The sequence below is a fragment of the Citrus sinensis genome, chromosome 2 (genome assembly GCF_022201045.2).
Source record: "Citrus sinensis cultivar Valencia sweet orange chromosome 2, DVS_A1.0, whole genome shotgun sequence".
NCBI lineage: Eukaryota > Viridiplantae > Streptophyta > Magnoliopsida > Sapindales > Rutaceae > Citrus > Citrus sinensis.
In genome coordinates this window covers 3,258,440-3,273,136 of record NC_068557.1, presented here as the reverse complement: position 1 = coordinate 3,273,136, position 14,697 = coordinate 3,258,440, and the positions used below count along the sequence as shown (strand labels likewise).

At 30.0% G+C, this 14,697-nt stretch overlaps 1 protein-coding gene across 2 annotated transcripts; it reads right to left on the bottom strand.

The window, feature by feature from the left end:
* Nucleotides 1–4,022: 4,022 nt before the first annotated feature.
* Nucleotides 4,023–11,269, bottom strand: LOC102612728 (ABC transporter G family member 15). 2 transcript variants are annotated; one of them, XM_006470585.4, is made up of 9 exons: nt 10,726–11,269; nt 8,769–8,848; nt 7,482–7,943; nt 6,737–6,859; nt 6,505–6,636; nt 6,070–6,354; nt 5,492–5,764; nt 5,271–5,378; nt 4,023–4,666 (listed from the first exon to the last, which is right to left on the bottom strand). In XM_006470585.4, exons 1-9 carry the CDS (start codon nt 10,991–10,993, stop codon nt 4,304–4,306), a joined length of 2,094 nt encoding a protein of 697 aa, XP_006470648.1. In that variant the 5' UTR covers nt 10,994–11,269; the 3' UTR covers nt 4,023–4,303. The 2 variants fall into 2 exon arrangements, with proteins under 2 accessions (XP_006470648.1, XP_024950968.1); XM_025095200.2 differs by lacking the exon at nt 10,726–11,269 and adding an exon at nt 8,981–9,323.
* Between the last annotated feature and the right edge of the window lie 3,428 nt (nt 11,270–14,697).

Here is a 14,697-nt window from a genome sequence, read left to right as displayed (position 1 = left end):
CAAAGATCTTAGTTAAGTTAGAACAACCCCATGGCAACTGATTTACGCGCTTATTGATAATTTTCCATTTTGATTTAAGAGTAATTTTTCATTTAAAAAATTAGAAATTGGACAGCAGCACTCATATGATTTAGTAAAATAATTATAAAAACACTTTTATTTTAAAAAAAAATGTCATGTAAACCTCATATAAGACAATTATATATGTTCTTTAATTATAATTAACCAACTTTGCTTCATCTAAATTTTATCCACAAAAGTAATTAATAGGGTGATTTTTAGTGTACATTCTCTAAAAATAAAGAAGTCTTCATAAAAATTTACAAATTTTTATTGCCGAGGATTTCAACTATATTAACAGTGACCTACCTACAAAGACAACAACATATTAAATGTACTGAATATTTATTAGACTGTAAAATATAAATGTAAAAATAAGGATGGCAATGATTTTTATAAATTATTTTAAAAATAAAGAAGTCTTCATAAAAATTTCATAAAATTACGGGAAGTTGTGGTCATTCTTTCCTTAAAAAGTATATATATAAGTTATGGAACACATTATGGCAAACTCAACCACCCAACCATTGCCATCCTTAAAAGTATACATATAAGTAAGATACACTCTCCTCACATGAATAGTGTGTGGGTTCCACACATACACTATTCATGTGAGGAGAATGTATCTTACATGCATGTAAGATAGAGATTGCCATATAAGTATTATATGTTTCGTGTAATGTACTTGCCTTTTTTTGTTTTTTTTGTTTTTTTGTTTTTTTTCTGTTTGAATGTTTTGGAAGTATAGTTGAAATTGGAGCTTTCTTTATACGTATTAATTATTGTAGCAGACCAACGTATATGCTTATTAATTATGTCAGTTATTTTTTATGTTCCTTTGAATTTTAGACCTTTTTAGATCAGAGTGGCACATGCTAAGGTTAGATAATATTAAACCGACTTAAGCTTATTACACATCTACCTATAATAATATAATGAAAAAGAATAAAGCAAGAACAGTAGACATTTGTGTGGTTTCTGACTTCATGCTTCTGAAAAGAAGAGAATATTTGTTGTCCAGATCATTGTACAATGTTTAAATACAGAGCAAGGATTATAACTTATAAGGAAGCAAAATGCACTAGAAGAAAAAAAAAATTATTTGTAATTTGTATAGTTATATTTTAATAAACTGAAAAATCAGTGGTGTAAAGGAGATTTTGCAGGGACTACCAGCCCTCTGCTGCTCCGCCTCCGACGTCAACTCAAAGGCGGAAAATGTAACAACCGGCTCCATTCAACTGTGTATAATATGCATGATCAAGATCTATTATTGTATTATTTTCTTAATCGATCATTAATCACGACGCTGTATTTGTTCAAATAGAACTTCAGATTACGATATATTATTTTCATACCAGCTTCTGTTTATTACAGTTTCATATTAGTATATTTTCATATGCTGCAGTGTAAAATCTGTAACTACTATTTGGGTCATATGTTATCATAATCATAAAAAATATTCAAGAGATTAAAAACTGATAAAGTATTGATAAAATAAATTATAAAATTGTGTGGTGTTATAGCATTAATTTAAATGGTAATTTATCTTTCTTTTTCTTTTTTTTCTAACATCACACGTTATATTTTATTCCCATAATCATTTCTATATTGGAGGGCAATAGGGCATTCAAGTCTCTAGATGTTTATTCGGGACAGAAGATTTTCTAAAATAATATTGAGAGTAATCTTGGGCTAACCATGGAGCCAGGGCCAGCCGGACCAGGAAAATTTCATCGATATCCCTTTTTTCTATAATTCTTCAAATAATAATAGAGTTATTATTTTATTTTCAAGCATGTCCCCAGTTCATTTGTTTAATTTGAATTAAAAAATTATTTTATAAAATGATTAAATTATATGTTTATTAAATCAATTGAAATCATTATGAGGGAAAATAATTAATACAGCTTTAACTTATTATTAAGAAAATGTTACGGTTAGGTTTAATTAAAAAAAAATGTATGTCAATATATTACAACGCCATCACTAATAATAGAAAGTTACAAAATGAAACACGTATCATTTAACAATAATTTATAATTTCATAGTTTATTTCCTTTACAATCATATATACTATCCTTTTTCTTTTCATTAAATTTAATTATTCAAGAATTTCACATTAAAATGAATTTCATAAATAATATTTTTAAGTATAATTTTAATTATTTGTATTATAAACTTATTGTTGTATTGTTATTATTATTATTTTTTACTAAATATATATACTAAGAGTTTTGATATTAGTTTACTGAATATATGTGTTATTTTTACTTTTTTACATGTACTGACATTTAAACAAATATTTACAGTAAATTTGTAAATTAGCTTAGGATAATAAAACATGTTGGGTTCGGTACTGACTACGACAAGTCCTAAACATTAATTTAATAATATAATTTTCAAAGAAAAAAATAGTTTAGGTATAAATAAATAAAGCCAACAACATTATGAGGAAGCTGGTATAGCATTTATTTCATGTCTCTATGCTCTAGTAAGGGAACTCAAATGTGGCCTCAAATTTCTCGTATAATCATTTCAATCATGTGAAATGATCAGTTTAATTGGTCATGAAATTCGGCATCTGGCTCACTAGCTCAATATAAATGCTATGACCAATGGCGAGACAAAGGTGACGACTCATCTTTTGCTTTTGGAAATAATGTTTACTTTCTTTCGAAACAGATGCAATTGCATATGTCAAGTTTGGTACATTATTTAAGGCTATTGACTATGATGGCAAGGAAAATATGCTACAACAATGCTTTAAATTATAGCACTTAGTATGCTGCTCTTTACCATATATATCAAGCTTATGTCTCCATATTAAAAAAATGTGGAGTTATATGAAACTACTAAAATGTTCATTAAACCTATTTTACTTAAATAAACTCAATTAGAAAATTTAAAATTTCATATTTCACCTTACAAATCTATTTCTGCGCTTATTATACTCTTATACGAAATTAACAAAATTTCCGCATTATCTTTCTCTTTTAGCACTTCTATAACCCTTTTTCCTTTGTGTCTCTCTCTAGTTTTTTTTTTTTTCAAAGTTTGATATGCACAGTAGGCCTTTTGACACCCTCTAAATTTCTTATAAAATTTTCTAAATAACCAAAAATAAATTAATTCTTTTTTTTTGTTTTGATTCAAAATTCAATTAAACTCTTAAATAAATTATTCTTTTAATATTTCTTTACACCCATCCCATTTGGTAATATTTCTTTATGTTTTGAATTTTAATTAAATTTTTTGAGAAATTTTTTTAAAAAATTAAGAATTATGGAGATAAAGATTATGTAATAAGAAGAAAATAATTTAAAATTTTAGGATTTGTATGCATTTATAAGTAAAAACTTAAAAGAAATATATACTTTTTTAGGTTGAAATAGTTTCAAGGTCCATAGCATTCAACAGCCCAAGACAAAGCCCAGATGAAGTGACGCCGAAAGAGGGCCAACACCGAAGCTCTTTGAATTGCGTTGTGACATAAGAAAACACTTACACAGCAAGCTGGATGTTTGAAGATGAGGCTTTGTCTTTACACATCTCTATTATTTCACTGGTTATTTACTTTGAGACTTGGCTCTTTTATAAAACATAACATGTATTAATGATTGATGTAATGAAACACATTCAGCAAAGATTCAGTTATCAGAATCTTTTCAATGGCAAGCTACAATAAAATAAATCAAACCAAAGTCTCAAGTTTTGCCAATTGTTCGTGCCAATGATCTTAAGCGGCTCCTTAATGGAACTAAAAGCCTGCCCAAGGTGAACGAACATCACTATGATGGACGATGATGGCGCTGTAATCACCACAAAGATGGATATCATACACTTAATTTGAGGGTGCAGCGAGGGGTTGGGGTGCAAGTAACTGAAAAAAATAGCTTTGCTATTGAAATTGATTATTGTCTATTATCAAAATGAAGAAAGAAACCAAGTTGAACCCTTGCTACCAAACGATCAAACAAAGTGATATTTAAGATCATAACATTCATGGAAGTTCAAGTGGACCGATATGTCTCATACATTATGCTACATATACAAATAAGTTCGTTATTTTCATCAATCAGAAGCAATTTCAAACATTTCCTGTAAATAAAAACTTCAACAAGGAAATCTGAAATTTTGGCAGTATCTTTTGTATAAGGAAGAATATTACAAATAAAGTAGCAACCGCTGCAATAAGCAGCTTTCAACTTAAAAATAATCACTTTTGTTAATTAGCTGCTTTCTAATTCAGTGGAGAACTGAGACCCTCTTGAGAAGACAGTGAATGGGGAGGTTGGTGCCGCCTTGAAGAGAAAGTTCTTGATGGCATGTTCCTGAAGGAAGGCCTTTTATCGAGATACTGAAGAGTTTTCTTGGCATAAATTGACTTGAATACTGGACAAGCTCTTTCCTTGAACTTGAGAATGATGAAGAAAAGAAGCCGATAAGATATAAGAATAACAACAATGGCTGACAGATCCCACCACTTTGATCGATCTATTGAGATACCAAATGTGTTCTTGATTATATCTTCGCCTTTCAGTTTTGGCTCACCAGGAAACATGGGGTCAAACTCCACGCCCAGGAAATCATTCTTGTAGGCACCCTACAAATATCAAGAAATGTAACACCGAGCAATAATTTGCACAACAACCATTTAATTCTTCCATAGCCAGCGTTTTTATCGGCAATTTTGTCTTTTTTATGTTACAAGAGTTATGTATAGTTAATTTAGTCATCTTTTTTTGGTAATAAATTAATGTATTAATGGGGTAGGATTACATTAAAGAAAGGTTGAGGGTAGGGGCATACTTAGTCCCAAGTTGATTTTTATTTTTTTCAAAGATTAAGGGTCTTACTGAAATTTTGCCAATTTCCATTTGAAATTTACGTTTAGCCCATTAAGTTTGTACTTATATTATTTTCTCCGTAAGTCCGTCATATTTCCATTTTTGCCCCTCCACCAAAATCAGTCAAAGACGAGAGAAACAATATTTGGTGTAGAGAAACACGAGAGAAAGATGAGAGAAACAATGAAGAAAGAGGTAGAGAGAGAATGAGTGGGTAGAGAGAGAGGATAAAATTCTCTCGTCTTTCTCTCGTGCTTCTCTCTCTCTAGCACTACTCTTCCGCATATATAAGTTAATAGACTTTCCACTAGCAACTAGCTCAAAAGAGGATCAGAACAAGATTGGGATTCATAGAAGTACCTGGATTGCCCATGAACCATAGCTGAGATACGAAATAGGGTAGCGCCAAAAGAGCTTGGGAAGATCAGGCAGCAATCGGAAAAAACCAGAAGTCATCATAATGATTCCCTACATTAATTGCAAAAATTGTTAACATCTATAACTAAATACATAATTAATTATAGTAGTAATAATAATAATAATAAGATGCTTGAGATTTAATGTTTAATAACATTGCTTACAAGCACTCCGGCGCCAACCACAACTCCCATCAGGTAGTTGGGAACCAATGAAGCCACAACCATCATCAGGCTCTCGATCACAGAAATGCAGAGGAAAATATTCATAGTGAAGAAGGCAAAATATGAAAATCCCGGCCGAAATTTCACCATAAAGAACGTTATGCTCGAACTCATTAGAGAAATTGCCACCAAGAAGGGGAATGAAGAGAGAAAATTTGATAGGATGTAAACCGTAACTCCATAATACCCATTTAATTTTTCGTGATAAAAAATCTGTTTCAAGAAAATAACGAAAATGAATCAAAAGCGTAAAATATATACGAAGAATGATACTTACATCCTTATTTTACTACGGTATCTGATCAATTTTTAACTTCTCATTGAACAGTTAAAAAAAACATAATTAAACGGTAATTGTAATATTTTCACATGCAAACAGATTATCTCAGACCTGAAAAGTACACATTTACCTTTAATAATTGATTATTTTGTTACCGTTATATAGCTTAAGGTGTCATTCTCCCAAAAAAAAAAACTAAATTATTTTTTTCTAAAATATATTAATTTCCGTTGATTACCTTCATCTCTTCAATGAAAGATGGGAAGCCCCCAATAGACATAAAAGTCATAAAGCCTGTAATAAAAGCACCGCAAGAAATCCTAGCCAGGATTGCAGTGTAGCCAGTGCCAACATCAAAGAAGATGGTGCCAACACAAATAGATACAACTAGATAGATTGCTATTCTTGCCCAGTAATATCCCACATCTCTTGACATGTTCACCAATGATCTTCGGGTTAATGTTGAAAGTTGCTTCCACCAACTTGCTTTACTTATAGTTTTGATTTCAATTTCCAGCCCTTCCTGCAATTCATATGTTTATAAACCTCTCTTGTTGTGTTCTTAATTTAGAAACTTAGAGAGTAAAAGAAGCGAAAATGTAACTAGCGGAGATGTGAAATATTAATGAAGCAATTAAAATTGGAGAGCCCAAGAATGATTAGAAATACTTACCATGGCCGATAGCTCTTGAATCCTAGCTCTTGCCCTTTTGGCATATTTAGAACGCCTATAGCTTTCAACAAGCCTTGCTTTGATCTCAGCTGTTGCCATGTTCATGAAAGGGTCTGATGAACTTGGGACATCCTTTCATTACACAAATGGAAAAGTTAAATTCAAGGACTAGGATGGGTTACTAGGAATATAAATTTAATCTCATTTTTAGTAAAAGGTAATATGTACTTACTCGAATTCTCTGAGATCCTTTCAATGTTGTTGTTACAGCATCGAAATCTGAATTTACACAACGCAGGAAGTGATCCGAAGGATTCCTTCTACTTGGGCATGGAAAACCAGCTTCAGCAAAGAACTGCAAAAATCCGTATAAACAATCAGATTGAAATGCGCAAGACTAGCCATCATTCGCAGTATTCAAATAGGCATCACAATGCTTATAAAATAATTGAACTTTAAAATAAATAATTCAACTCAAACTGTTACATTTTAACATTAATTTTTACTATGGCTGGCCTTAGCCTTATCCTTACCCAAGGGATTAAAGGTGGTTAATAACATGGTGTCACGGTCAAGACTAGCGTGAGAATCCCCTCGTCACAACTCTTTCAAAATCAGATTTCCTAATTAATTAAGCGATGATATTTAATAAAACGTTGATAAAATGTTGACAGAAGCAAGTTAAATCTGTTGTCAGTTTACCAATTTAATTTAAAATCAAGTTAAACCGACATTGATTTTACCTTATTTTTGTCAGCTCTCTGTCTCTTTTAACAGTTTTCTGTCTAATTATACTCTAACAATAGAAACTTCATTAATAATAGTTCTAATATGATTAATACTGCAAATGAGAAGACCTGGCTTATTGTTTATTGTTTTTTCCCTCTAATAACTTTTGCGTCAATACTTGAATGTTGACATCAAGATATCAATTCTAAAAATCATGCTTATTACTTGAAGGAAACTTCTTGACATACCTCCACAGCCAACTTTGCTTCTCCAAAATAAACAGTTTCACCACCAGATAGCAAGAAAAGGTCATCAAAGAGTGCAAAAACTTCACTACTCGGCTGGTGAATTGAAGAGATAACAGTTCTTCCATCGCGGGCGATATTTCTGAGTGTTTGAATCACAAAGAAAGCTGAGGCACTATCAAGACCGCTGCTAGGTTCATCAAGGAACAATAACTGCGGCTTTGTGAGGATCTCAAGGGCAATACTAAGTCTCTTTTTCTCTCCTCCGCTTATTCCTCTCAAGTGCCAGTTTCCGATCACCGTATCGGCGCAATCGTGGAGACCTAGTTCCAGGATTGTTCCATCTACATGGCTCTTTATATCTTCTTTGCTCATGGAGCTTGGAAGCCTCAAGTGAGCTGAATATGTTATTGTTTCTCTGACTGTTAGAGTTCCCAACAGCACATTTTCTTGGGTCACATAAGCCTGAAATTTACATAACAGAAACGTAAAAGGTTAAAATATTTGTTGCATCGGTACAGGCCATGTGATTTGGAGTGAATTTTACGAGATACATTTTTTTGATTTGTAACATTATTCACCTCATTTGACTCAGCGATAGTATCAGGATTTTCGTTTAACGGTGGTAATAATGGAGAAACTATAACTTCGATTAGTTACAACAAAATTTTTGCAAAACTCAAGAGGTCAAATTTGCCAATAGTGGGGGCTATAATGAATAAATATTAAATTTTAGGCTATAACATAATTTTGTAAAGAAAAAGGGTGCTAAAGATGAAGTTAATATAAAATGGATCAATTAAAATTTTCAATTTTATTTTCTTTATTATTTTTTCATTTAACAACTTGGCCACCCTAAAGATATATGTCGCCTCATTCCTCTCCGATAATTTTAATTTTATTAAATTTTATTTTATTTATACTTTAAATTCTTAAAATTATGAATTAAATGTTTTGTAATATCGCATAGGTCTCCAGAGTCAAATAGTAAACTTTTTTTTTAAAAAAAATAAACTAGACTGAAATAGTAAAATCTTAGAAAAAATCTATAATTTCAAGTAATTATTGATAGAAAAGGCTAGCTATGCCATTAAACTCAAATTAATTTTCAAGTAATTATTTTAAAAATCATACATGATATTGGGAATTAGTCTAACACAAAATGGAAGGTAAAACTCAATGTTAAATTTTTTTAAAAAGTGAATTGGAAGTCCTTTATCTTTTTCACTTCGAAAATATCAGAATTACTGACTAATTTTTTCCCAAAAAAAAAAAAACCAAAATACTTACAAGAACACCACTGTCCACCCTAGTCTTTTTCCCATTGAAAAGAACATTTCCTGTCATGATCACATGTCTTGAGAGTCTACCTGTGACAATTTAAATAAACGAAAACATTGAGATAGAGGTATGATAAACATAAATTTATTCATATAGAAGTATGATAAATACAAATGACATTTTTGGTTGATAAATTCGAAATAAATACTTTTAGCTCCTACCTTTCCTTAATTTGAATTCGACCACGCGGTCAAGTCTCTTGGGATAAATATAAATTTTATTTAAATAGAGGGATAATAAAAATAATATATTAGAAGAATAAACAAATTAGAAAAAAAAATAACTTCTTCATACCAAAGTTTTATTTTTTTTCAAAATTATTGGTGATCCGATTAAACAATTGATTTCAATAATTGAATCCGAAATTTGGAGCATGTAGCCATGAAGGGACTAGGGAGATAAAATATAGACCATTAAAGAGTTATTTTTTTAAAAAAAAAATTATTCTTTTGTCACATACCCTACTCCAAACTTTCACGATATAAACAAAAATTACACTAATCTCTCTCTAGAAGTTATTGTGAGGAGAATTCAATCTATAAACTTCTTATATATTATGAGGCTTATTGAACGACATTATCCTTGTGTAAACAACTAAGGAGTCAAATTAAATATAGTATAATGCTAATATTTTTAAAATCATTTTATCTCAAACAGCAATCCAGCTGTCTCATTTAATATCGTAGAGATGGAATGTGTCCCTACCTACTAGTCTAGTTTCCCTATTTTAATTTTTAAAGTCATTTTATTACATGTCATTGATAACAAGTTTTTTTGTCTTTGTTGGACCATTGGACATGACACAATGACTTTGCTTTGCCCCACCCATTTTCAATGTATGGAAAAAAACAGTTTTTTGTTGTCCAAATGCATTATCTCAGCAGACTCGTACTCTTTAAAGACTCATCATTGAACAAGTTTAAAGAGTCTTATAGCGGAATTCATAAATTTTTATTTAAAAGCATATAAAATTATATTATTTAATTTGTGGATCTCATTATAGGATCCAATAGACCTATTAAATAACAGGCTTTTAATGGGTGGTGGGCCTGGTGGCACTACTTAGAGCAGGTTGAGGTGATGCCTACCTCACATAAGTTTTTATCCAATGTATGTAGTTTCTAGTTGCCTATCAATATCAAATGCATTAATTGCCAAATGTCTATCTCATACCGTTGAGCTTGAAGTATCAATGAGATATAGGCCTAACTTGTTTTTAGAAATTTACTTTGAAATAAGCAACAAAATCAAGCAATGTTGTTTAGGATTAGGAAAGCATTTGATATTATGTTCTTGAAACACAGCGTTAGAAAAGTTATATTTCTTTTTTACCAATATTAAAATTTAGGCAAGAAGATCGGCAAATTGCGTTAGCCTTCGAAAATTCTCAACATTTGATCCTATATATCAAAGTGTCACCTAGAATAGAAAAAACAAAAATGAAGAAACACCTTCGTACTATGACTCTCTTCTTAGTTTTTCATGCTGAGTCTTCTCTCTAATCAAACGGGTCACTATTACTTAAGATGTTGATTGTTTTATTACGTTAGTATAAAAGAGGGAGAAAAAAGGAGAAGAGATTTTAAAGGAAAAATAACAATTGTCCGTGATATAATATTAAGTGACAGCTAGCTACCCATACTTTTTCACACATCCCAAAATAATTTCTTCACAAGTGGGATTTCTCTTATTTGGATGCAAAGGCAATCTTAAAACCCTAAAATGGAAACTCAAATTTAATTTTCCTAACAGCCCATATATATCGATAGTTTTTTTAGAAAAAGAAAAAACAGAATCATCCCACAAAATTTCTAAAACAAGAAAAAGAATTTCTCTCGCGGCTTGTTCACACATTAGAAGAACCTGCAAATAATTACATTTGATGAGAAGTAATAAAAGAACAAACCTGCTAGTGAGTCAAGAAGAGTTGATTTTCCAGAACCAGATGGACCCATAATAGCCATAATTCTTCCAGGCTCAGCATAGCCATAAAGTCCTTGAAGCAATCTCTTTGTTGGTTTATTGTTTCCAAAATTTGGCAGAACAGCAAATAGATTTTCCCATACTAAGAATGTTCCCCTAGCGGCGGCTCGATCAAACGAAATAGTTTTATTATCACCATTTCTGTTGCTGTAAGCATTGCTGCTTGCTCCTTCTATCTCCATAGAGTCCATGTCACAAGCTTGAGTTGAAACTTCAAAAATGATTAAGATAACAAGAACATGGATAACAAGAACATGAAATATCAATGACTAGGGTTTTTGTTAGAAGAACATGAACAACAAACAACAAACAACTAACTATCAATGATGATTTGATGAATGGAGAGTCATGCTGTTGAGCATGGTGGATATGTAAGGAGAGAAGAGAGAAATTAATGGTATTACTTTAAACAGATCAGACTCTTATGGGTGGCAAGTGAAGGAAATAAATGTGGGCTGATTAATATGAATGATAGACAGTTGACCAAACACATTCATTGCTTTGTCGCGAAGAATTCTCTCAATTTCAGATTTTATATGTAATTTTTCTTTCGGTATGGTAAAATTGAAGTTTGCTTTTGATTTGATAAAAGCATATAACTAGTTTTTACTCTAAGGACCCTGAGATTACTTTTAAGAGATTCAAAAATATTTCTGAAAAATTAAAATTTAGTTTTGGTGTAAAGTCACTTATCTTGCAGCAGATTTTTTGAGGGCAGAGACATGGCCACTTGGGATTTTGAAAAATTAAAAATTAATTTTGGTGTAAAATCATTTATCTTACAGTAAATTTTGAAAAGTAAGGAAAGAGTAGCTTTTCAAAATTTAAATTTTGAGGATCGTTTTTATAATTAATATAATTTCATATATATCCTCACATATATTATAAAAAGTCAAAATTATCATTATTCAATTAGGAAATAAACTTATTAAATTTGAAGATTATCATTATTATTAATAATATTGAGATAATAAAATAAAAATAAAAATTAACAAAATAATTTTTTTTAGTTATCCACTATCATACACACAATAAAAATATCATACATACATATTTATAAATGTGTAAATAAATTTTATTCAATATTTTAGTGTTTTGCATTCTTATTAGTTTAACAATAAGATTTACTAAATATAAACGACTACCTTTAAAACTCATAGTTATTCTAAAAATAAATTTTACCAAACGTTTAATTGATTCTCTTTGCAGTTTATTATTTATGCGATATAGTTAACAACAATTATTTTAAAATCTAACAATACCAAACTTGCCCTAAATTTAATTAATTAGCACTTTGAATTATTTTTTTAAATTAAAGATCAAATTGATTTTTTAGCGGTGAAGATATAAATACTTATACCATTAGAGTACTAATTTGCCTCAAAATATTTTTGAATTGTGGGCACTAATTAATTTAACCGATAAAATATATTTTTTTAGACTAATAAAATTTATTAAAGTATGATAAAAAATAAGGATTCCAACCTTCTCTCACCAGGGCTGGCTCTAGAGTATTAGGGGCCTTAGGCAAAATTTCTTTATGAAACTTCTTTGCATTTACTAGCTTCTAGCTTCAAAACTAAAAAAAATTAAAAAAAGTCCAAATTTAATCAATTTTTTTTAACTATATATAAAATTAACAATCAATAAGATAGTTAGAAATTTCAAAAAAGAAAAGTAATCAAGATTTTTTAAAAAAATAATTTCCTGAGACAATTATTTCAAGAAATTTTATAATATTAAATGATTAAGGTTTTTTTTAAACAGATATATAATATTAAATGTAATAGTTTTCTTTGTAGAGAAGAGCGCACGAAATTTAAAAATATTAAATAATTAAGTTTTTAAAAATAGATAAATAATTTTCTAATATTTTTCTTGGAAAAAAATAATAATGAATTAACAATTAATGCTATTAATTATAACTCTTTGACATTAATGTTATCAAATATAAAATTTATGTAAAAAAAATTTAATTGTAAGATAATTATCAATTAAAGAGAGATTTAAAAAATAGGCTTTCTTGTTTTAAGTAAGTTAAAAAAATTAATTTGAGTATATTAAGGAAATAAAAAAAAAGCCTTCTAACATATGAGGCCTAAGTGGTTACAATGAGACCTTTCTAATATATGGGGCCTTAAATGACCGTCTAATTACCTATGTTTAAAACCACCCCTGCCTCTCACATAAATATAAATGGCAAGAGATTTGGATTTCCAACACATGATTATTATTATTATTTTTTTCAAGTGCTTTTAGGCTACAGTTTATATTTGACAAGCTCCTTCTTTTTAGTATTATCACAAACAGTAACTTTCATATATCATGGTCTTTCCTCTTTAGTTTTTGATTTCTACTAGTGGTTATAGCAATTAATGAGAACTACAAATGAATACAGGCTGTCCATATACCCAGATGATAAGCTTCAGCTTTTTATCAGCTAAGGTTTATGTGGCAAAATATGGTTTTTGGTCCTTTTGAATCCTGCAATGTAGTTTTTATTATTGTTATTATTTTTAATTATTTATATTTTTCTCTTTAATTTCTTGAATTAAAGATCCATCTCGTAATTGATCATTTGTATAACAAACACATGTCTAAGAGTCATAATCGAATTAATAATGCAGGATAAGCTGGCATAAAATTCATGTCACGGCCAATTGATCAGTTGGCGTATCAATAATCAATCTCGTAATTGATCAATTGGCCATTTGTGGCGTATCAATAATTGATATTATCGGGACCTCTCTTCTTTTTATTATGATAAAAATATCTATAACTCATATCATGAGCATATTTTTAATTTTCTTTTTGATAATTTTGAGTTTACATAAAATATATGTAGACTTATATGGAATTATATTAAGGACAAAATGAACTCTTAAAATCAAATTTAAAAAATTAGTCATTTATTACTTTTTAAAATTTGCTTCAAAATGAAGTAGTTCACATAGTTTTACCAAAAATGATCACTAAAAAATTTTCTAAAATGATAAAATTAATTTTAAATTATTTTTGAATTTCTCAACCATAATCTCAAACGGGTTAAAAATTTGATTCGATTACAATAAAAAATTTTGTAGATGTTTAGTGTAAAATTTGTAAGAATATACTCACACACTTTTCTGAGTTGAGTCTGTTGTACGCGAAATACGGAATCAAGCGCATCAAATAATTACTGAAAAATAAAGAACACAAAATTTACGTGGTTCACTAATTAAACCTACATCTACGGAGGCAAGAAAGAATAATTGTTTATTTAACAATTAATAGAGTACAAATATTTGAGTAACGAATCTCACTTCCCAGAAACCCAAATATACCCAATACTCTCACACTTTAGAGAAAAGATAAATTTTCCAGACACACTTCTCTCAAAAGCTTAGAAACTTATAAGCTTAACAATTTTGAGATGAAATGGAATGAAGAAATACTCTCTATTTATAGGCTTGAAGCTAGTACTATTCCACCTAATTCAAGCAGTATTCCACCAACCCATGCACTATTCCACCTAACCCATGCAAATATGTCAATGGTGTCCATTTGACAAATTTGTCAATTTTTCATTTTTTTTCTTTAATTGTTTGGTAGCCCTTTGAAATTTTGCATGCCTTCTTGAATTTGGATGCCACATGCATGACTTTTCAACAATTCTCCACCTCGGCAAAAATTTGTCCAAATCTGAGCCGACTACCAACGAACCATCATCCCCAGAGTGGCTGCATCTCTGTGAATGCCTACGTACCCACAAATTTGGGATCAAGCCAATCGTAGTTCATGATTCTCCAAACTCAACGTATTCGAAGAATTAGTTTCAATCAGTATAAAGATTTACTCAATCTGCACACACGATTTTCCTTTCCAGCAACTTTGAAACCACAAGGCTGAGTCATAT

Bases quoted from the DNA above. Each gene is read 5' to 3' on its own strand.
- LOC102612728 (XM_006470585.4), bottom strand. From the start codon at position 10,993: ATGGACTCTATGGAGATAGAAGGAGCAAGCAGCAATGCTTACAGCAAC. The intron at 5,765-6,069 runs GTAATCAACGGA...TTCTTGAAACAG, and splicing joins CTTTCATTGAAGAGATGAAG to ATTTTTTATCACGAAAAATT. The intron at 4,667-5,270 runs GTACTTCTATGA...TGATATTTGTAG, and splicing joins ATGGTTCATGGGCAATCCAG to GGTGCCTACAAGAATGATTT.